The following is a 24,181-nucleotide window of genomic DNA, read 5'->3' as shown; positions in this document are numbered from 1 at the left end:
AGGGAGAGGTGGGCGCCGCAGGAAGTGGAGTGCATCATTTCCCCCTCCAACTCTATTTTGATTTAATCCCTGCCCTCCCCTTCACTGTTTGATCACACAGCATCGTCCTTTGATGTGAAGGGTACTGCTTCTCACTGGCCACTCGGCTGTTTCTTTTCTTCCTGGTGGTGGAAACTGAATAGAAGACTCGTGCACCTTGTGTCTTTCACTGTGTCTCACACCTGCACACACACAACATGGGTGCGGGGGGAAAAGTAAGCAGAAAAAAAAACAAACAAGAGTGTTAGAAGTTCTACTCACTCTGAGAGTTGGCTCTGAGGAAGCTGGAGCAGTGTCAAGTACTATGCACGTGTTAATAAAGGGTGACTTGGTAAAAGAAGGGAAAAAAAAGCTCAACAGGAGTGCCACACTGTTCACTCAGAGGGGGCTCTGCGGGAGCTGGATCAGCGTCAAGGGCGCTCCATGTGTAAATAAAAGGGTGATTTGGTGGCGGGATACCGGCCTCTGGGAACCACAAAGATTATATTTGTGATGTTAGGCAACCCATTCTAACACTGCCCTAAGTTCACACTAAAGGGTTATGCCCTTCAGATTCGTTTGTATTTATAGGAGTTTGAATAAAAACAAAATATTGCAAATACTGGGAATCGGAGTTAAAAGGAGATAATGAAGGTCTGGCAGCAGCAGAGTTAATGTTAGAGTATGATATGACTCGACATATTGGATTCAAAATGCTAACTTTGTTTCACCACAGATGCTGCTAAGTTTCTGCAGCATTTTCCACTTTTTTTTAATTTCTAGAAGCTGCCAGTTCCCAGTTATTCCTCACCCCCTCCCAGGGAAGGTGAAAGTTATGTCAGTGAAAAACCCTCTCTCAGTCACGCTGCTATCACCCTGACCATCTCCCCTCACACCTGCTCTGCTGTTAAACCAGTTGCACATCTGAGAATTCTTTGAGACGTCTCAGGATGTCAGATTTGAGTTGTACAGGCTGAGCTCCACTAGAGAGGGATTGTCCCCTCCCCAGGCACTCTCCAGCACTCTCATTGCCTGCAAAGCCTTCTGCATGGTATTAGAAAACAGCCAGACCTCAAAAAACAGGCTAGAACTGCAGGAGGAGAGAGAGGTAGAACTGGAGTCACAGAATGAATACAATGAAATCATTTCTCTGTACAATAGCATGTTTTCAAAATGTCTCAGTTCTGAACTACTATTGGTGGGATGAGTGCAGAGAATTGCTTTTATCTGCCATTTTCACAAGTTAAAAGTCACACAATACCAGGTTATATTCCAACAGGTTTATTTGGAAGCACTAGCTTTCGGAGCACTGCACCTTCATCAGGTAGCTAATCCTGACAAAGGAGTAGCGCTCTGAAAGCTAGTGCTTCCAAATAAACCTGTTGGACTATAACCTGGTGTTGTGTGATTTTTAACTTTGTCCACCCCAGTCCAACACCAGCTCCTCTACATCATTTTCACACCAAATGCTAAGATAGGGGACAGTCACACAAACACGTCATGGGTTTGTCAGAGCAACAGTTTATGTGGCAGCAGTTTGAAACGCAGAAAGTAGCACAGCTGTGACGTTCTGAATCACATTGTAAATTGCAACCCCGACCATCAAACGTTGAAATATGTTGGCAGCTAACAAAATAGACCGAGTGTGAAAGATTCAATTTAACCACAGGACATGAGATCAAACACATCAAACTGAGGCAATGTTTCAACGACTGCAAATCAAATGGGTCTTGTCTTCTGTTTAAATGGAGAAGCCAGAGTTGAGAGCCTTGGAGCAAAGCATCATTCAAAAAGACCAGAGGAGAAGGGGGATCTCAGTTACAGCAAGATTGTGAGAGGACTGAAATGTGGAAGGAGATGGGAAGTCACTTCATTTCAACACTTTGGGAAAGGATGGGTTCACGTTTGAGAGCCAGGGACACGTCCTAGACTGCGCATTGTAATGACGTAGAGAAAGGGAGGAACATGTTGATGAACAAGTTGGTTGTTTTGCCTGTTCTGACCCACGTAGGTGCCCAGATCCATTTTAATGTGGTTGGCTCTTAACATGTCCGCTGAAATAGCCCTAGCAACCTCCATGGGTCAAGGTGTGGCTGATGTCCTAGTGGTATTATCACTTGACTGTTAGTCCAAAGGCTCAGGTTTTGTCCCAGGATCCTGGGTTCTAATCCCACTATGGCAGATGGTGGAAGTTGAATTAAATAATAGAAAAATTTGAAATTAAGAGTCTCATGATGATCATGGAACAGTTGGTGATTCTTGAGAACACCTCCAACCGGCTCATTAACGTTCTTTAGGAAAGGAATCTGCCATCCTCTCCTGGTCTGGCCTACATGTGACTCCAAACTTGAAGATGACTCTAAACTTGGGCAATAAATACTGGCCAAGTCTGTGAATGAACTAAACAAAAAGATAGTGGTAACACCACTGGATTAGTAATCTTGAAGATAGTGTTGTGGCTGTAGGGACATATCCAGTTTCAAATCCCACCAGAGCTACTGACAGGACATATATCTATAAAATAAAATCTGAAGCTAGCACCACAGTAATGGTCATTGTGAAACTATCATTGATTTCCAGTTAAAAAAAACATAAGATTCAAAAATGTCAATTAGGGAAGGAAATCTGCCCTCCTTACCCGATCTGACCTACACAGGTCTCCATATCCACGGTAAGGTGGTTCCCTCTTATCCGTCCTCTCAATGGGCCTTAACCACCCACACAGTTCAAGGACAAGTCAAGCTTTGCCTGGAACACCCACATCCCATGAACAATATTTTTCAAAAAATAAATTGTAAGAATTATGCTTGTGGGCGGCATGGTGGCACAGTGGTTAGCACTGCTGCATCGCAGTGCCAGAGACCCAGGTTCAATTCCCGCCTCAGGCGACTGACTGTGTGGAGTTTGCACGTTCTCCCCGTGTCTGCGTGGGTTTCCTCCGGGTGCTCCGGTTTCCTCCCCCAGTCCAAAAATGTGCAGGTCAGGTGAATTGGCCATGCTAAATTGCCCGTAGTGTTAGATAAGGGACAAATGTATGGGTGGGTTTCGCTTCGGTGGGTCGGTGTGGACTTGTTGGGCCGAAGGGCCTGTTTCCACACTGTAAGTAATCTAATCTAATCTAAACCTTATTTTGAGGAAATAAAAAGTGAAAGCTCAGGGTAGCAGAGATGATCTATAAAATCTATAAACGCTGAAGAGAGTAATAATGGAGAGAGATGTCAGAAGGCAGAGGAAATGAGGGCATCAGCAGGAGTACCTTTCGGATCTGCTTTGCGTTACGTTTTGTCTCTGATGAAAGAGCAGTGTTAAGGAGCTCAATAGGCATGTCAACTATCTTCAGTGCAGAAAACGGTTCCCAATCAGTCTGCATTTTGAGGGTAAAACTTTCGATTAACTTCTGTGCAGACTGATAACTTGTCCCCTTCTCATGGCTGTGTTTCAGTAAAGACCACAAAGGGCACCACAGTGGCTCACTGGTTAGCATTGCTGCCTCACAGTGTCAGGGACCTGGGTTCAATTCTATCCTAACTGTGTGTGTGGAGTTTGCACATCTCCCTGTGTCTGTGTGAACTCCCTCTGGGTGCTCTGGTTTCCTCCCATAGTCTAAAGATGTGCAGGTTCAGTGGATTGGCCATGCTGAATGCCTGTAGAGTCCAGGGATGTGCAGGCTGGGTGGGTTAGACATGGGAAATGTAGGGTTATAGGATAGGGTAGTGGGTGGGGTGCACTTCGGAGGTTCGGTAGGAACTCGATGGGCTGAACAGCCAGCTTCCACACTGTAGGGATTCTGTGATCACCTTAAGATGATGTGTTCTTGCTCCAGAGACTGTCAACACTGCACCATTGTGTTCACACAGCTGTCAAGGGGATATAATGGATGAAAACGTAATGAAGGGCTTCTTTGAGAGTGTTGCTTCTGAAACCACTGGCTGCCTGCCCATTCACTGGTTATTACCATACAACCACTGATGCTGCAGCTAACACAAACTGTTTGCCTTATATACAAGGATTTAAACACAAGAAGAAAATTATTTCCTTGTTTCTCTATATTAAATGATTGAGGTATGAGGTGAGAATTCCCTGCACAATTAGGTTGGTTCCCATCTTATATCCCAATCAAATGTCAGAGCATCAAGGGAAGTCTGAGCATTTATCATTAATTGAAGGACGCTCTTGGGAAATTGTCAATATTGTACAGGGAAGTTTCCCTCACAATTAACTACCGAGTGGCAGTTTCTATTTGGTGTTTAAATCAACGACTATTACTTCAAACCTGCGATGTAATAGTTAAAAGAGAAAGTTTGAAGCAACTGCTTTCTTCCCGGGGTTGCACTAGGAATTGGGTTGAATGGTGTCAGATGTACTTCTAGAGATTTAAACTCATGATCACCTGCCCCAAATTCCCTTCCTATCATTGGTTGTCCATCACAGGGCCCTTGCATTTGATCAATTCTTGACTAAGTCAAGTGGCCTCTTTAGTCCATCCTGAGTAGTTTTGCGATTTCAAAATCTGAAGATTTGAAGGAAAGGCAACAGGAAAAGAAATTAAAACTCTGATAATTTCTCTCCTATCATCCTGGGAGACTTTAGTCTTGAATGAATTGGCTACCCGAGGGAGGGCTCTGTACAATAAAGGATTAATATTCAAATATATAAACAGTACATCAATGGTGAGATAAGTGGTCATAATCTGAAGAGAGATTTTATTGTGCTGACTTCATGCTAAAACTGAGAGTGTGTAAAAAATATATATAGTGCATAAAATGTTGAATAAACAGCAATCTTAATAAGCCCTTAGAAAGCAACAAACATTCTCCTGCAGTGAAGAGCACCCAAACTCATTCAAGAACACCTTAACAGAATTTCTGCCAACACTTCCCCTTAATTCACCAGCAGGATTCCCCCTTCATACATCCCACAATACTTAGCCCTGCAAGGCAGCCAGGAAATAATCAAGCACGTTAAAGTTTGCAGTAATTGCTGTCTGAATCTGTAGTGCTGACACCATCTGCTGCTGGCTCAGAGCATGTGCTTTGTAGTTAAGTGGTGTAATTTGTAGATAGTGGGGGAGATGGGGTTTTGGGGAGTATTGTACAAAGCTGCTTACTCAGTTCTGTTCAGTGACAGGACAGGCAGGATGCTGTCTTACCAATATCAGTTGCAAGCAAACAACACTTCCCCATTGCCTGTCTGCCTCATTATTCTGAGCACATTCAGCTGGACAGTACGATTAAAACACAGCTTTGATCAGAACGACTTGAGGCCTCTCGGAGTTCAGAGAGCTGTTTGTTCTCAGTTAAATACCAGCCTGAGTGAGCAGCAATCCCAACTCCTCCACCCCCCCCCCCCACCCAACACACACACACCCTCCCCTAGGGTGGCAGAGAATCTCAAGTGGGGAAAGGCACTGCTGTCACAAAACAGCTGTACCTTGTGTCAACGAAGGAACCATTGCAGATTGCCAAGCCATAGCCTGAACTCTGTCTTAGCTCCTTTTAACCCAATGGGGCAGGCGAGGGGCACCAGCATGAAGGGTTAGAGAGAAGGGGCAAAGTGCACAGTGAGAAACAACATGAAAATAAAGCACAGTTTAGCAATCAGAGGGATGGGAGAGCTGTGGTGAAGTAGGTGTGTCAATGGTCAGAATGTGTTGAATGAGGTTGCTAACTGACACACACACAGTCTGCCATGTGGGATTAGCAACACATGGAACACGAGAGCAGTCAGAAACAGGGAACCTGGCTGATATTCCCACTCCATGACATAGAAATGTGGAAAGTTCACGGTCACATATCTCAGCAAGGACTGGTACAGGCATCAACAGGAAACTCTCCGCTGATGATTATCAAAGCTGGACAGACTAGACAGTGATGGGGATTTTCTTTCTTTAAGTTGAGAATGGATGATTAGTTGAGAGCTCCTACATCCACAATCAAAGCATGGACCTTAGCTCAATAATGGTCTGGTGCTTCTGAAAATCTTCCCCCCAAGTTTAGCCTTGCCCCCAGGCCTGGTCTTATTCTGAGCTCGTGTTAAATCAGTTGGAGTCAGTTTAAACAAGAACTATCCTGGCTCTCCTGTTGTTATTTAAAATTGAACAGGAGTCTGTCCCAGCATCTTGGCCAATCTTCCTCCTTTAACTAAAACGATCACAAAAACAGATAAATTTTACTTTCATCTCAGCATTAAAGGGAGAGATGGTGATGTAGTGTTAATGTCACTGAACCAAGATGGCGGCAGAATAGGATGTTTCAGCTGGAACTTGTCTACCCTGTCCATTTCTTTCTCTTTTTTGTTTGTGTTTCTTTTCTACCTTTTCTTTTCAGCGATGGCCTGAACGCTTGGCCTTAGCATGGACCTGGACCCACACCCCCTGGCCTCAGCGCAGACACCCCCCCGGCCTCAGCGCAGACACACCCCCCCCCCCCCGGCCTCAGCGCGGACATAGCAAGGCATCCTTTCGGTGGCACAGTGTGGTGGTCTCTTGGCCCAATGTGGCCTCAGCATGGACCTCTGGCCTTGAGGTTCTAGAATGGTCTCCCAGCTTTGAGAGGCTCAAGGTGAAGCCTGACACAGTCTGGAGTCCAGGTGCCAGTGCAGCCTGGGTTGGAAAGACTGGTGTTCTGAACTTTTAATTAATTTATTTATTGAATTTCTTTTTTCCTAAGTAGTTGTACTGAATAATCTGTACCTAGATACCTTGTACCTTTGGTGACGCCATAAGTAATGACATATAAACTTTTCACTTTACCCATTTGAGTACATGTGACAATAAACCTAATTCAATTAAATAATCCAGTGGTCCAGGCTCATGCTCAATGGGATATGGGTTCAACTCCCAGGACAGCAGCTGGGGGTATTTAAATTCAGTATGTAACTGTGGAATTGAAAGCAGGCCTTAGTAAAGGTGTCCAAGCTAATATCGATTGTCATAAAATCCCATCTGATTTATTAGTGTCCTTTAGGGAAGGAAGTCTACCATCCTTACCTGGTGCAACCTTTAATGTGACTCTAGACTCACAGGAATGTGATTGATGCTTAACTGCTTTCTGAAAGAACTTAGCAAGCTCCTCTGTTCAAGGGTGAGACTAGGGGTGAGCGACAAATGCTGGCCTTGTCAGGGACACACACACCCTGTGTAAGAATAAACTGAAAAATAAATCATATGTGGGAACTTGTCAAGCAGAAGATGTCTGTAATGTTTGGCCAGATAATAACAGATGCTGCATGTCAAAGCAATTGTTTTTCTGTGAATCATCCTGAGATGTTTGCCTGCTGGGGCTACAGTTTTACAACATTACAAATGCTTTCTCATGAATGAAGCATATTAGTAAGTATCACTAAGGTGCTTACAAAGATAAAGTGAATCACTTCTTCAAAATGTCTTCCTTTGTGACAACGTGTCCTTTATTTGTTCACATATATGGACCATGTTTTGGGCAAACCAGTGTTGTGTCATCAGTATTTGGCAGAAAGGAAACTATTTGTTACATACATCCTGATTTGATAAAAAGAAATATGTTACACCTGTATACCTCATAGTATCAGGACATCCCAAAGTGGTTCAATGCATTATTTTCCAAATCTAGCAATTATTGGTTTGCAGTAGACAGAATCTGACTTCAATTTATACAGTCACAGAGTCAGAAATGTACAGCACGGCAACAGACCCTTTGGTCTAACTTGCCCCTGCCGACCAGATATCCCAACCCAATCTCGCCCACCTGTCAGCACCCAGCCCGTATCCCTCCAAACTCTTCCTATTCATATATCCATCCAGATGCCTTTTAAATGTTGCAATTGTACCAGCCTCCACCACATCCTCTGGCAGCTCATTCCATACCCATACCACCCTCTGTGTGAAAAAGTTCCCCTTAGGTCTCTTTTATATCTTTCTCCTCTCACCCTAAACCTATGCCCTCTAGTTCTCCCCACCCCAGGGAAAAGACTTTGTCTATTTATCCTATCGATACCCCTCATGATTTTAAACCTCTATAAAAGGTCCTCCTCAGCCTTCGACACTCCAGGGAAAACAGCCCCAGCCTATAGCAGCCTCTCCCTATAACTCAAATCCTCCAACCCTGGCAACATCCTTGTAAATCTTTTCTAAACCCTTTCAAGTTTCACAACATCTTTTCGATGAACTCTTCCATAACTCTTATTGGGTTGAGACAGCTTGTTTTAACAGTTAAGCTCTTCACTTTGAATTATAAGATTGTATAATCAAGGTGTACACTCCACTGCAGTGCTGTCAGTGTACAGCATTGTCATTAATGCCATTTTTCAAATGTGACCTTGAATCATACAATACCAAAGAATCAGGCACTGGTTTCTGGTGATATTGAAAGATTGTGGGCGGCACGGTGGCACAGTGGTTAGCACTGCTGCCTCACAGCGCCAGAGACCCGGGTTCAATTCCCAACTCAGGTGACTGACTGTATGGAGTTTGCACACTCTCCGTGTCTGTGTGGGTTTCCTCCGGATGCTCCGGTTTCCTCCCACAGTCCAAAGATGTGCAGATTAGGTGAATTGGCCGTGCTAAATTGCCCGTAGTGGGGAATGAGTGGGGTGCGCTTCGGCAGGTCGGTGTGGACTTGTTGGGCCGAAGGGCCTGTTTCCACACTGTAAGTAATCTAATCAATGGCAACTGTTCAAAGCAGAGAAGTGAAATGTCCTTCTGATAGGAGAGAGACCAGAAATGCTCGCAATATTCCAACAGTGGCCTAACCAATGTCGTGCACAGCTGCAACATGAACTCCCAACTCTTGTATTCAATTCTTCAATAAAGGAAAGCATACCAAACACTTCCTTCATTATCCCATCTACCTTCAACTCTACTTTCAAGGAGCGATGATCCTTTGTTCAGCAACACTCCCCAGGACCCTACCATTAAGTGTATAAGTCCTTGAATGAGATAATCACACAAACAGTTTCAGCGGTGCTAGCTGAGAGTTAAATGTTTCCAAACCATGGGGGCGGGATTCACTTCTCGGCTATGAACAGTTGCCATTGATCTTTCAATATCACCAGAAACCAGTGCCTGATTCTTTGGTATTGTATGATTCAAGGTCTCATTTGAAAAAAAGGCGTTAATGACAATGCAGTACACTGACAGCACTGCAGTGGAGTGAACGCCTTGATTATATAATCTTATAATTCAAAGTGAAGAGCTTGACGGTCTAAAACCAATAAGAGTAATGAAAATGTTCATCTGTACAACGGCAACTAACATCAAGCCAGCTAAATTGACAGATGAAGTTTAACGATGTATGTTTGAGGTAATAAATCTCTACCTGAATTTTGCAACCCCCTACGTTACTGGAGAAGGAAGAACAATAGTTTTTGTCTTGAATTTTCATTTTAAATTGATCATGTACATTCTCAGAAGTGTTCGCTCTGAAGGTCAGATTTAAAAAAAAACTCAAACAATGCCTTTCAATGCCTTCAGCATGTGGAATCATTCCTGCCACTGGAAGGTGCGGTTGCAGCTTCTTGTTTTATTGATGCACATTTATTTTCATTGCCCTTTGCATCTGTCCTGAATATTTTTCACACTCTAAGGTAACAGGTAACGGGCACTTAATGTGAGCAATTGTCCCTGCCAGATCTATCAGTCTCAAAACTCCACATCAGCGAGTTAGAACAACACTGGCAGCTCTACAAAACTAGAATTCGGATTTATCCTCTAGGATTGGTAACTGTAAACCGAACAAACACACCCACACATTCACACCTGTTTCAATCAGACAGTAACTTGAGGAACAACTATTCCCTAGTCCATTCCCCAGAGCAATTCTTTGACCAGTGTTGACCTGCCTGGTTTGAAATTTAACAAAAACTTGGCAGGTAATCCTTCCCTTGTCCATTCTCCATAGCAATGCCTCAACCACTCAGAATGCACTCCTAACTGATCAGTAACCTCTTGCCACGCAGTATAGATTGCTGTTCCCTTTGAGAATTGGTATTCTTGCAATCCTGTCCTAATCAGTGCAAGAGAAAGTGAGACTCCCATCCTGGACTAGCAAACAACGATGTCTTGCTGCTGTGAGTCAGCATCAGGTAATCCTCCAGGTTTACTGATTCTGCACTGTTTACCCTCTTAAGGTCTGCACAATCCAGTCTCTCCACATCACCCAGTCCCTCTAACATTGCCACTCTAAATGCCTCCCTCATACCTTTGATGTGAACCAAACGCAATACTTGAGGTGTATCTGGTCAAAGCAGGGCAGTACTTTTCACTGCTCCATTGGGCTTTGTTGTGAGTTGCTCTGCCATGACTGGACCTACTGAAACACCGCTCCCCCACCGATCTTTCTCAACCTCACTCGCAGCTTTAATTTTACAATCAGAAGCAGCTGGGAATAAAGGGCAACGCAAAACAAAGAGAAAGTCCTCTGTACCTGCACATCCATAAGTAGGTGTCTCATTAAGTTCAATGATTTCTTCAGAGTGTCCTGTTCCTCAGGCAGTAAGTCATCATCCTGCCTGTCTGTCATCACTGGCTTATTGGTGATGAAATATGTGATCTGTTCATTTAAAGTATCCAGAGACTGTACAGCTGTGGACAGAAAGTAAACACTGGTCTCAAATAAAGTCATTTACGTCTTATTCAAAACACAAAACTAGGGGGCTGAGTTTTAACAGGTGACTGCGATGTGCATTTCCACAGATCCCTGAAGGTAGCAGGAGAGGTAGATAAGGCGCTAAGAAAGAATATAAAGTATTAAGAAGGAATATAAGACACTTTGTTAGCCAAAGCAGGAACTGTATAAAATCCTGGTTAGGCCTTGACAGAGTACAGGGTGTGCTTCTGATGGTCACATTACAAAATATAATTGCTGAAGAGGATGCAGAGGTTTACCAAGATCGTTTACAGGATCTAGGCAATGAGGAAAGATGAATTAGGCTGAGGATGTTGATCCTGGAACAGTGAAGGTTGAGAGGGGAGCTGAGAGAGGGAATTAGGGGTTATGAGAGGCAGTGATCAGCTGGATAGGAAGACATTGTAACCCATTAGTAGAGGGATGAATAACCAGGGGACGCAGACCTAAGATAAGAGGTAAAGGCTAAGAAGCAAGTTGAGGAGAAATTTCTTCACTCAAAGGATGGTGGGATATGGAGCTCACTGTCTGAAAGAGTGGGTGGGTCAGCAGAATTTAGATATTCATTTGCATGGCATAGTCTCCAGGGTAATGGCCAAAAGCTAGAAAATGGGATTATTGTGTTCAGACATGATGGGCTGAATAGCCCCCCTCTGTGCTATAATGTTTATGACTCTGAGTCAAAGAGTGTGGCGCTGGAAAAGCACAGCCGGTCAGGCAGCATCCGAGGAGAATCGACAGTTCAAACATAAGCCTTTCTGCTCGAAATGTCGATTCTTCTGCTCCTCAAATGTTACCTTAGCGGCTGTGCTTTTCCAGCACCAAACTCTTCGACTCTGGTCTCCAGCATCTGCAGTCCTCACTTTCTCCTTATGACTCTTTGAGCCTGGTGTGAATGCAGCAGTCACCAGTAAAGACAGCAACACATTAAGCTTGCTGTAAAAACCTCAAACTGCTCGAATTAGTGAGAAATCCTTAAAAACAAAATCTTGAGTAGGCCACAGAGAAATCTGAGGTTAAGAGGCTAAAAGAAGGCTTAAGTCATTACATTCAGTGAACAACCTTGTTATAATAGCTTAAAAATCAAAGGAAAAACAGTGAGAAAGTGCAATCATTATGAAAATTGGGATCACAGCAGTATAAGTTGACTAGTGAAGGTGGAAAGATTGAAGGCAGAAGAACTTAATAAAATTAGTGCTTTGAAGGGCAAAAACAAATCCTTATTTTTCAAGTGAAAATATTTCTTTAAGAATAGATACCAGCGCAATACTTTTGAATATAAAACTGTGTAACTCCCACAGAGGAAGAATGTTGCTAGGGTTGGAGGGTTTGAGCTATAGGGAGAGGCTGGGACAGTTTTCCCTGGAGCGTTGGAGGCTGAGGGGGGGTGACCTTATACAGCTTTATAAAATCATGAAGGGTACGGATAGGGTAACTAGACAAGGTCTTTTCCCTGGGGTGGGGGAGTTCAGAACTAGAGGGCATAGGTTTAGGGTGAGAGGGGAAAGATTCAAAATGGACCTACGGGGCAACTTTTCACACTGAGGGTGGAACGTGTATGGAATGAGGTGCCAGAGGATGTGGAGGAGGCTGGTACAATTACAACAGTTAACAGGCATATGAATGGGTATATGAATAGGAAGGGTGCAGAGGGATGATTCTATGACTCCATAAGAAGCAAAGAGGCATTAATCGTCTCTTGCCTTAAAAAGGGTGTGAAATTACAAATAAGGACAGGAATATAGTGCAAAAAAACTATCTTTCCTCCATCTTAGAAGAAAAAGTAAAATGCATTTTCCTTTATTTTAAAGCATTTCAACAATATTTAATGTGAAAACAATTAGTCAGCAAAAATAGAAGGTTAAGTATAAAGCATTTAGAGCTTTTTCAATGTTAAGCAACTGTAATTGAAGGTCATTTCTGAAAAGAAGAATAAGATAAAAGTTTAACAGCATCATAAAAAAACTCAAGGATAAATATTTAGCAATTCATAATAATTATCTAGTTACTTTAAAAAATTACAATCTGTAGAAAACACGTCAAAGAAGATGAAGTAATACAATGAGACCGTTATCCAAATTCTTAAAAATTCAACAGTGAAATCAACTCCATCGACAAAAGATTAGAACATTAATGCAACAGTTTTCAAGTAAATAATATAAATGAGAGAAATAGTAGTAGTTAATTTAATGACAATGGAGAAAACTTTTACACCTCCCGTAGTGACTGGGACCAGGTGGACCTTGCTGCCTAGACCTTCTTGATTGGGGTTCTTAACCTTGGCCAATCAGGATCCTTGTAGCTAACGAGGGCCACCTGATCCCAATCACTACACCACCAGAAAAATCACAAATCCTTCAGCGGGGAAAGTGAGTGGCACGAAATGGAAATAACAATTCATGTGACTGGGAATTTCTTCAGGATTACAGAAAAAAAACTCCACAGAAGAAGTATATTTCCTCTGTAGGCATAGTTGCAGATTTTTGTTTTAATTGTAGAATGTTATAGAGATAGGTGCCTTTGATATTTAATTCACCTCCTAACTCTCCAAATTCTGACAATCATGTTCAGGACACAGTCAGGAGTGTGACGAAATACTCACCACTGGTGTGGATCAGTGTGGCTTCAACAACACTCAAGAAGTTTGACACCATCCAAGTCAAAGCACCCTGCTGGACTGACATCACCTTCCCAAGCATCCACTCCCTCCACCACTGACATAGCTGCAACAGTGTGTACTATATACAAGATACACTGCAGGAATTTGCCAAGGTTTCTCAGACAGCACTTTCCAAATCTAGAAGAATTACCATTCAGAAGGAAGGACAGCAGATACGTGGAGGCGCCATCAACAACAAATCCCTAAAATCCCCTCACCATCCTGACTTGGAGACATAATTTGGTCTTTCAGGATTGCTGGGTCAAAATCCTTGAATTCACCTCCAACGGATATTGTGGACTGCAGTGGTTCAAGAAGGCAGCTCACCACCACCTTCTCAAGGGGCAACTAGGGATGGGTCATAAATACAGGCCAGGCGGTGATGATCACATCCCATGAATGAAGAAATAAGAAAAGATCTAACACATTTCTTCCAGATAGGTTACAACAAAACAAATCTCACATTGGAAAGAGCGGTCTATCTCATGGTAGACTGAACAGGCTGAAACTCAAAAACATCACAAGAGAGGCCAACTGAGCTCAAGATGTTCATCAGAATTTGCTAACTTTGTAAGGATCAAAAACACCAAAACATCCCACGATAGACCTACACAAAATGCTTTTACATCCTTTGATGCTAGAAGTTACTGTTCCACATGTGGAGTTGAAAAGACACAAACTGACATAATATCCATGCGACCAACACAGCGTTTGTAAGAAAGTAGGACATGGCCGGAGAATGTGTATGAGTCAAAAACAACCATTGAACCACAAAACCAGTCATGCTAATGTGCACAAGTAGGTTAAAATCATATACAGTAGCAATAATCTTTTAAGAAAACTCAGAATACCAAGACATTCTTCATTGTAGCACATATGTTATGTTCAGAAGATGTGAATCAGCCATTCTTAGGAGTAATGGGGCCTCATCTAAATGACACAGTTCACATTTATTAACCGTCATCCAACTAATTTTAAATTTGACAGCAGCTGGAGCATTGCTGTATTTAACTGGTGAGAGAGAATGAACAACAATGGTCTAACAGAACTGCATGACACAGATAGAACCTCCATCCCACTCAAAATCAAAGGAATACTGCTGGTGCTCTGAAAATACTGTCATCCATATTATATAGAACAGCTGCATGGTATCAGAAAACAACATTTCCCACTTCAGAACTGAAACACATGCTTTCCTCTCAAATTGACAATAGAATCATAGAGATATACAGCACAGAAACAGACCCTGTTGGTCCAGCTCATCCATGTTGACCAGATTTCCTAAATTAACCTAGTCCTATTTGCCAGCACTTGGCCCGTATCCCTCTACACCCTTTCTGTTCACATACCCATCCAGATGTGGTGGCTCAGTGGTTAGCACTGCTGCCTTGCAGCACCAGGGATCCAGGTTCAATCCCAGCTTTGGGCAACAGTTTGTGTGGATTTTGCACATTCTCTCTGTGTCTGTGTGGATTTCCTCCCACAATCCAAAAATGGGCAGATTAGGTGAATTGGCCAAGTTAAATTGTCCATAATGTTCAGGGATGTGTAGGGGAGATGGATTAGCTTAGATTACTTACAGTGTGGAAACAGGCCCTTCGGCCCAACAAGTCCACACCGACCCGCCGAAGCGCAACCCACCCATACCCTACATTTACCCCTTACCTAACACTATGGGCAATTTAGCACAGCCAATTCACCTGGCCCGCACATCTTTGGACTGTGGGAGGAAACCGGAGCACCCGGAGGAAACCCACGCAGACACGGGGAGAACGTGTAAACTCCACACAGTCTGTCGCCTGAGTCGGGAATTGAACCCGGGTCTCAGGCGCTGTGAGGCAGCAGTGCTAACCACTGTGCCACCGCCACGGGGTCCGGGTGGGTTACTCTTCAGAGGGTTGGTGTCGATTTGTTGGGCTGAAGGGCCTGTTTCCACACTGTAGGGATTCTAGTAAATGTTGTAATTATAACCAGCCCCTCTCACCTCCACTCACAGCTCATTTCATACAATTACCCTGAAAAAGTTGCCCCTTAGATCTCTTTCAAATCATTCCCCTCTCACCTTAAACCTGTGCCCTCTAGCTTTGCACTCCCCTACCCTGGGAAAAAAGACCTTGGCTATTTACCCTATCCATGCCCCTCATGATTTTTAAACTTCTACAAGGTCACTCCACTGCCTCTGACGCTCCAGGGAAAATAGCCCCAGCCTATTCAGCCTCTCCCTGTAGCTCAAACTCTCCAACCCTGGCAAGATCCTTGTAAATCTTTTCTGAACCCTTTCAAGTTTAACAACCTCATTCCTGCAGTAGGCAGACCAGAACTGAATGCAATATTCCAAAGTGGTTCAAGAATTAGCTCAAATGCCAAATACCTGTGATCAACAGAACACGAGTCAACAAGTGGAACAGTCCATCAGAATGTTCACTGAACCTCAGAAAAACAAGTCAGCTACATTGCCTCCCAAATCTCTTCACAACCGAGACCCAGATGATATAACCAATTTCACAGCTTTCTAGGAATTATACAACTGACTTCCAACTGCAACGAATCTTCAAAATCCAATCATCGAATATCCTTAACACCACAAGTGTCAGGAATTAGCGAAACTCCTGGGGTGACACGGTGGCTCAGTGGTTAGTGTTGCTGCCTCACAGTGCCAGATACCCTGGTTTGATTCCATCCTCAGGTGATTGTCTGCGTGGAGTTTGCACATTCTCCCTGTGTCTGCGTGGGTCTCCTCTGGGTGCTTTGGTTTCCTCCCACAGTCCAAAGATGTGCAGGCCAGGTGAATTGGCTGTGCTAAATTGCCCGTAGTGTTAGATGCATTAGTTAGAGGGGAAAAGGGTCTGGGTGGGTTACTTTCGGAGGGTTGCTGCGGATTTGTTGGGCTGAAGGGCCTGTTTCCACACTATAGGGGATCTAATCTAATACATTCAAATCAGCTGTTTAGGTGCAGCATTGTCAAAACAGCTGACTCAGCTTTCCTGTCTGACTGAACTTGATAAGCAATGAGGTCATCCAAATGAGTGAGAGAATAGAAAAATCACATGTTAGTATACCTTGTCAAAATGTCAAAAGGAGGTTAATTATTTCCAAAACACAACCATCTTCTCTGACAATATTAAGGAAAATAAAGACTTTTCAAGGGGAACAAGCAACATTAATGTCAGAAGACATCCTCAGCAAACAGCACCCGGGAAATTAAAGGTCACCAAAGTTACAGTCAAGCAACCAAATGGCACCAAAATCCTCATCCTCAAACAACAGATTTTCAACTCAATCAAATTGTCGCCATTTATAAAGCTCAAGTCTTGGCACGAGATGGGCTATTGATCAATAAAGTAATGTGAAACAAGAATTTAATAACAAGAAAAGCTTGGGGAGAGGTAGTGTATAATGTAGTTAATACCTGAATGGTTAAACTGACATTATGAGATAAGCTCCCCCCGTCAGCCTAGGAAGCCTTGTTCCTTGGAGAGTGTACTGTACCCGTTCTGTGTTTGCTACCAATGCTATATGGAGATGTTCCAGGAGCAGTAACGTTCATGTGAAGCTGAGCCAGATGTCTTACAACAGATCATCACGTGTTACAAAAGATCGCAGTGGGAATGTAATTAGTTATTAAGTAATAAACTAGCCGTTCTGTAATAAATCTTACTGTTCATGAAGATTGAGCCCATCTTCTGCCAAAGACTTCAGGTGGGCATCCTTCCTCTTCAGTAGTTTAGTAGTTCAGGGCTGAGGTAGTGGAACTGACCAAACCGTCTCAATGTCACCATTATAACTACAGCAGTTTTCTAGGACTCATTACTCTGGTCAATCACTATAGTAGATTATAGATTACTATGGTAGATTACAACAGTAGATTATAGATTACTATGGTAGATTACTCTGCTGGATTACTATAGTCCATTACTTTGCTCGATGACAGATTACTATGGTGAATTTTATGGTCACTTAGTGTGGTTTATTAGTGTAGGTTTTTGCTATGGTTGACTTTTCGGTGGGGGCAGATAGGAGCATCAATAGCAGCAATCACTTGTTGGGTCAAATGTCTGTTCATGTGCTGTATATCCTAAGAAGTCCTTCGGGGTGCAAGTCAGAGGCTTCCAGACCTCTATGTGACTCCAGTCTCGCAGCAGTTCATTGATTCAATATCTTCTTGCAAATGGAGTGTACATCCTTAGATCAGAAGTACAGATGAAACTGTACCCCAGTCAACGGAGAGAAATTGACAAGGGAAAGGATATAATTTCCATAATAAAAATAGAAAAGCACTTCCCTACATTAAACGTTAATTAATTCATGGAATGAGTTACTGGCTGGTTTGCCTCTGTATTTGAGGTTGAATTTATTGGTGCTAATGTGCAAATTGTTTAGCCTCAAAGCATGAAGCAAAAATATCTCCTTAAAGTTTATGCAGTATTGACAAGATTGAGAAACAATTAAACTCGCTGGAGTTTGCTCATGGCAAGGACTGTCAATATCATTTTTATTTCTGGTGCAGTTTCTTTTTTCTGCTGATCCAGGGGAGTGAGGCTCACCGTTCATCCAGTGTTGATGCTGAGCAGTTCCAGCTCACAACACAGGCACCCTCCTGCCTGAGTCATCAACAGCATCATGGCCTCACGGATTCAGATGATTGCTTCTGTCCCAACTTAAGGACAATTCACAGCCAGCTTTTGGTTATGAATCAATGTCCAGAAGAACCAAAAGGATAAACTGTATGGGGACAGGGATATATTTTATTATTACCATAAGTTAGACTGTCACGGGGGTTCAGTGGAAAGCATTCTGCCTCATAGCACGAAGGACCAGGATTTGATTCCATTTTTGGGCGACTGAGTCTGCATGTTTTCTCTGTGTCTGTGTGGCTTACTCTGGGTGCTTCAGTTTCCTGCCACAGTCCAAAGATGCTTAACTACCCACAGTGCCCAGGAATGTACAGGCTAGGTGGGTTAGCCATGGAAAATGCAGGGTTATGGGGATTGGGTAGGGGGCTGCATTTGGGTGGGATGCTCTTCAGAGGGTCAATCCAGACTCAATGGGCCAAATGGCCTATTTCTGTACCTTTAGGATTCCAAAAGACAGTGTTTTGGATTTTCTTTTTAGAAATCATCATGATTTGTGTTTCCACTATGTCGCACCGCTCCAGGGATGCAATGGGAACATGTTGCAGATATAAAGGGAAGTTGGGATCAGGAGTTGGCAATCCAGGTCCTCATAGCTCTAGTTTGTTGGTTAGATCAAGGTTAATCTATAGTGCAACACCATTTATCCACTCTGGTTCCATTCGCCTGAATACTTTTACTGAATGAGAACCATGAAGCTGTTTTGACATTTGTGAGTGAACACCAGACTCGAGGTCATCCAGCAGGACAGAGGTCCAGATGTTCTCTGCTCCTTGTGTGAAGGTATACTTTCTAACATCTCTGAATGACCTAATTAATTTTACCATTCTTCCCCCTTGTTCTGGACTGTCCTGTTACAGAAGATCATTTTTATGACCTTATTCCTTGTGTTGTGTGGTTTTAAGCCCAGATGCAAGAGTTTGGGTTTAAGACTGACTGATCATGACAAGTCAAAGTAAAGAACTGTCTATTGGCACAAGTTTCTTCAGAAATTCTTCAGTTTGTTGCATATTAATCCTGACTACTAGTTTCCATGGGAATCTGAGAGATACCAGACTCTACAATCTTATTGAAAAACTGTTCTCTGCTTCAAATGTCTTCAAATCAGCTTTCTATTTCACTAATTCTGCTCATACTGTGCTATTTAGATATCTCCATGACATAATGGCAAAGTTCCTCTCGGATCTCAAAGTCTTCACACAATAGTATCAACCTCTTGATTTAGATGTGACACATACTTTTAACCTGTTGACAATTGCACATGCATGCCTTAAGATGCTAAGGGTATCGCACATTTGTAAAGTCAGATCCTCCAATAACCTAATTCCTGTTGTGATTAGATTAGATTACTTACAGTGTGGAAACCGGCTCTTCGGCCCAACAAGTCCACACCGACCCGCCGAAGCGCAACCCACCCATACCCCTACATTTACCTCTTACCTAACACTATGGGCAATTTAGCATGGCCAATTCACCTGACCTGCACATCTTTGGACTGTGGGAGGAAACTGGAGCACCCGGAGGAAACCCACGCAGACACGGGGAGAATGTGCAAACTCCACACAGTCAGTCGCCTGAGTCGGGAATTGAACCCGGTTCTCAGGCGCTGTGAGGCAGCAGTGCTAACCACTGTGCCACCGTGCCGTGGAAGGTAGAATGATATAATGTAGCTGACTAGCTGTAAGTAGTTAAGTCCTGCATGAGCTAAAACCAAATAATTGGCTGCACCAATGCGCATGATCGGACCAGGAACCAGATGGTGAATTTCTCATTATTGCTCATAATTAGTTGCATGGTCTTTAATCCCTTTCACCCCCCGCCCCATCTTGAGCATGAAATGGCCCTACCAACAGACTGTACTTCAGCAAGGGCAAGGAAACTCAACATATAAAGTTCTCTCCCTAACACTATAATGTCATGAGTAAATCCAGGTGCACAAGATTAATCCTAAGAAAGAAATTAAATGGAGCTATGTATTAAAAGGTCTCCTGAATGAAGTGGACTCAGCTGTGCAGTAACACCACTGCCATAACCACAGGAGAGTTTATTGCAACTAGTCCTGCAGATGATGGAATCGTGACACTGAAAGGAACTAAACTGTAAGATTAACTTCTTAGGACGAGTGCTATTGAATATTTACATTAGTTACTATTTTGATTTCCTGGGAAATGCAGCCTTCATTTGTCAGTCAAAGCAATTGAATAATTGTGAGTGAGGCTTGGAAATGGCAGATCAGCTCGGCTGCAAACAAAGCATTTAACCCACTGCATGACGATGAAGGCTAGAAATGTGTACTGCGTACGTTTCTTGTAAACAAACATTTCCTTTCTGCATTAACCGGCAGCAATAGAAATATTTGTGTCTGACATTTCTTTAATGCTGTACCATGAACCACTGGATAGTCATTAGGAGGTAGAAGCTTTGATTCCCTGTGAATTCCTTTTCCTAATCTAAGGTCATGCTGAATGCTTCATGAACTGGGATTGACTAACAGCTGTGCCCCTCTGGTTTGTATGGTCAGGATTTTCCTTGTCCCCTCAGTCGCTGGCAGATATAAATCTGCAGACAGGTTCCCCTCCACACAGCTGGTGCTGAACCTGGCCTGCTTTAGAGCTGGTGGAATCTTAAATTAACCGCAGGACCTAAACCCCAACAGGCCACAGGATTAGAGGAGGGAAAAGCTAGATATCCTTGGGAAGTCTGCCAAAACAAACCTTGGTAATCTCTTCCTATAATGAGCAGAGAGACAAATTATGTACACCATGTTCCCTCTCAACCTGCTGCAAGTTAAAACCGATCAGCTCAGCGCAGAGTTTCAGGACTGGTGATCATCAGATTTACAGATTTGGATTCTTTTTACAATAACCATTTTGTTCAGAGATAAGGAAAATGTTTTTGTATCAGTCTCATTCCATTACTTTTGGATTTATGACCCGACATGACCACACTGATCACTTCCTGTTCAAAGGTTAGGAAAATAAACCAGGGTGCATTCTCTTTAAAATCACATTGTTTCTCTCTTGTCTGCTTTAAGTGGACGACCCCTTGTCTGATGTGGCCTGTGGCTAAATGATTTTTGCCTCAAGCAAAATTCTTCTGAATTCGGAAAAGAATTAGCTGGATTCGCTCTGAAGTGCTAGGGCCAATCTGTCGAGATGGGGGTTTAATAAATATGTCGGTGAGTGGGTGTAAGCTGCAATGGAACTGCGACCTCAGTATTCACAGGATGGTGCCCCGCCATCAGGAGAAAGGGATAGTATGCTCAAATCCAACAGGATCTTGAGCTGGAATCCTTTCCTGACCCAGAACTGAAGACATCAGATTATGTGGAGCCAAATGCAGTCTCCAATACTTACCTTTTCAGAACCAATATGTGATTCAAAACACCTGGTAAGGTTATTTCCTTCCAAAGGCAGACTGAATACTCCAATCTTACTTGGAGCTTTCAACATTACCTTGGAGAGACACAGAGGGTCCAAACGACAAAACCAGCTAAAACCAAGGTTGTATTTTCCAAAGTACATTTATTAAAATAAAGCTTTGCAGATGGTTTAAAGTGAAGTTTCTGTTATTCAGCTGAATAGTTTCACAAGTTCCCCGACATTCCTTTTTATCAGGGAACTACAGCCTGAAATGTTGACAGCAGCTTGTAGAATCCGTGAGGCTTGAAACTGTTAGACAAATGTTGTGCTATTCCTCCACAGTGAGGTGATGTTACTGGATAGCAATTCTCTACTGGCTCAGTCAGCACAGTCCATCCGCTATCTGACAGTGTATCCTGTACACCTCCCAGTTATGAAAATGTGTTGCTGGAAAAGCGCAGCAGGTCAGGCAGCATGCCAGCATCTGCAATCCTCACTTTCACCTCCCAGTTATCTTTGGTTCAACAAACGGAGCTTCACTGTGTGTGAGAATTAAAATCAGAGGCAGATCAATGTAAAAGCTGAACTGAATTAACTTTATTGTCACATAAACTCAAATGAGTACAGTGAAAAGTTTACAAGTTGCCACCTATTGTGCCATCTTAGGCACGAGGTACTGAGGTACAGAATCTTCAGTCATTGAGTCACAGAGTCCTAGAGATGTACAGCACAGAAACAGACCCTTCGGTCCAACTCGTCAATGCTGACCAAATATCCTAACCTAATCAAGTCCCACAGCCCTCCGAACCCTTCCTATTCATATACCCATCCAGATGTGTTTTCAATATTGTAATTGTATCAGCCTCCACCACTTCCTCTGGCGTCTCAATCCATACACGTACCACCCTCTGAGTGAAAATGTTGCCCCTTAGGTCCCTTTTATATCTTTCCCCTCTCATCCTAAACCTATGCCTCTAGTTCTGGACTCTCCCATCTCAGGGAAAAGACTTTGTCTATTTATCCTATCCATGCCCCTCATGTTTTTATAAACCTCTATAACGTCACCCCTCGGCCTCCAATGCTCCAGGCAAAACAGCCCCAGCATATTCAGCCTCTCCCTGTAGCTCAAATCCTCCAATCCTGGCAACATTCTTGTAAAGCTTTTCTGAACCATTTCAAGTTTCACAACATCCTTCCGTCAGGAGGGAAACCAGAATTGCACACAATACTGCAAAAGTGGTGTAATCAACATCCTGTACAGCCACAACATGACCTCCCAACTCCTGTACTCAATTCTCCGACCGATAAAGGAAAGTATACCAAACACCTCCTTCACTATCCTATCTACCTGCAACTCCACTTTCAAGGAGCTATGAACCTGCACTCCAAGGTCTCTTTGTTCAGCAACACTCCCTAGGACCTTACCATTAAGTGTATAAGTCCTGCTAAGATTTGCTTTCGCAAAATGCAGCACTTCGCATTTATCTGAATTAAACTCCATCTGCCACTCCACAGCCCATTGGCCCATCTGATCAAGATCCAGTTGTGGTCTGAGGTAACCTTCTTTGCTGTCCACTTCACCTCCAATTTTGGTGTCATCTGCAAACTTACTAACTATACCTCCGATGTTCACATCCAACTTATTTACATAAATGATGATATGTAGTGGACCCAGCACCGATCCTTGTGGCACTCCACTGGTCACAGGCCTCCAGTCTGAAAAACAACCCTTCACCACCACCCTCTGTCTTCTACCTTTGAGCCAGTTCTGTGTCCAAATGGCTAGTTCTTCCTGTATTCCACGAGATCTAACCTTGCTAATCAGTCTCCCATGAGGAACCATGTCAAATGCCTGACTGAAGTCCATATAGATCACATCTACCGCTCTGCCCTCATCAATCCTCTTTGTTATTTCTTCAAAAATCTCAATCAAGTTTGTGAGACACGATTTCCCACGCACAAAGCCATGCTGACTATCCCTAAACAGGCCTTGCCTTTCCAAATATGTGTAAATCCTGTCCCTCAGGATTCCCTCCAACAACTTACCCACCACCGACGTCAGGCTCACTGGTCTATAGTTCCCTGGCTTGTCCTTACCACCCTTCTTAAACAGTGGCACCACGTTAGCCAACCTCCAAGTCTTCCGGCACCTCACCTGTAATTATCAATGGTACAAATATCTCAGCAAGGAGCCCAGCAAACACATCCCTAGCTTCTCACAGAGTTCTAGGGTATACTTGATCAGGTCCTGGGGATTTATCCACCTTTATGTGTTTCAAGACATCCAGTACTTCCTTCTCTGTAATATGGACATTTTTCAAGATGTCACCATCTATTTCCCTCCATTCTGTATCTTCTATGTTCTTCTCCACAGTAAACACTGATGAAAAATACTCATTTAGTATCTTCTCCATCTCCTGTGGCTCCGCACAAAGGCCTCCTTGCTGATCTTTGAGGGACCCCATTCTGTCCCTTGTTACCCTTAGTTCTTAGGGGGAAAAAAATAAAGAAATAAGAAGTCCAGCATTATAGACCACAGGAATAAATGAGAGAATAGTGAAATAAAAAAGTTCAGAACAGTAGTCCTTCCAACCAAGTGCACACTGGCGCTGACTTTACCTCAAGGCTGTCATGGCCAGGAGACCACTCTGGAATCACTTTGACGCCAGAGGCCTCACTGGGCTAAGAGACCGCCACACCAGGCCGAGAGACCGCCACACCAGACCGATAGACCGCCACACCGGGCCGAGAGACTGCCACACCGGGCCGAGAGACCGCCACACCAGGCCGAGAGACCGCCACACCAGACCGATAGACCGCCACACCAGACCGATAGACCGCCACACCAGGCCGAGAGACCGCCACACCAGACCGAGAGACCGCCACACCGGACCGATAGACCGCCACACC

At 43.5% G+C, this 24,181-nt stretch overlaps 1 protein-coding gene across 4 annotated transcripts in view; it reads right to left on the bottom strand.

The window, feature by feature from the left end:
- Positions 1 to 24,181, bottom strand: part of LOC132833830 (kazrin-like) — a 704,169-nt gene that overhangs the window by 577,128 nt on the left and 102,860 nt on the right. For all 4 annotated transcript variants that reach the window (XM_060852461.1, XM_060852462.1, XM_060852468.1 and 1 more), the window contains exon 2: positions 10,419 to 10,576. In XM_060852461.1, coding sequence (XP_060708444.1) covers positions 10,419 to 10,576 — 158 coding nt within the window. The remainder of the gene's footprint in view (positions 1 to 10,418; positions 10,577 to 24,181) is intronic.

Source organism: Hemiscyllium ocellatum, chromosome 37 (genome assembly GCF_020745735.1).
Source record: "Hemiscyllium ocellatum isolate sHemOce1 chromosome 37, sHemOce1.pat.X.cur, whole genome shotgun sequence".
NCBI lineage: Eukaryota > Metazoa > Chordata > Chondrichthyes > Orectolobiformes > Hemiscylliidae > Hemiscyllium > Hemiscyllium ocellatum.
The sequence above is the reverse complement of the archived record's forward strand: the minus strand, read 5'-3'. Positions and strand labels throughout refer to the sequence as shown.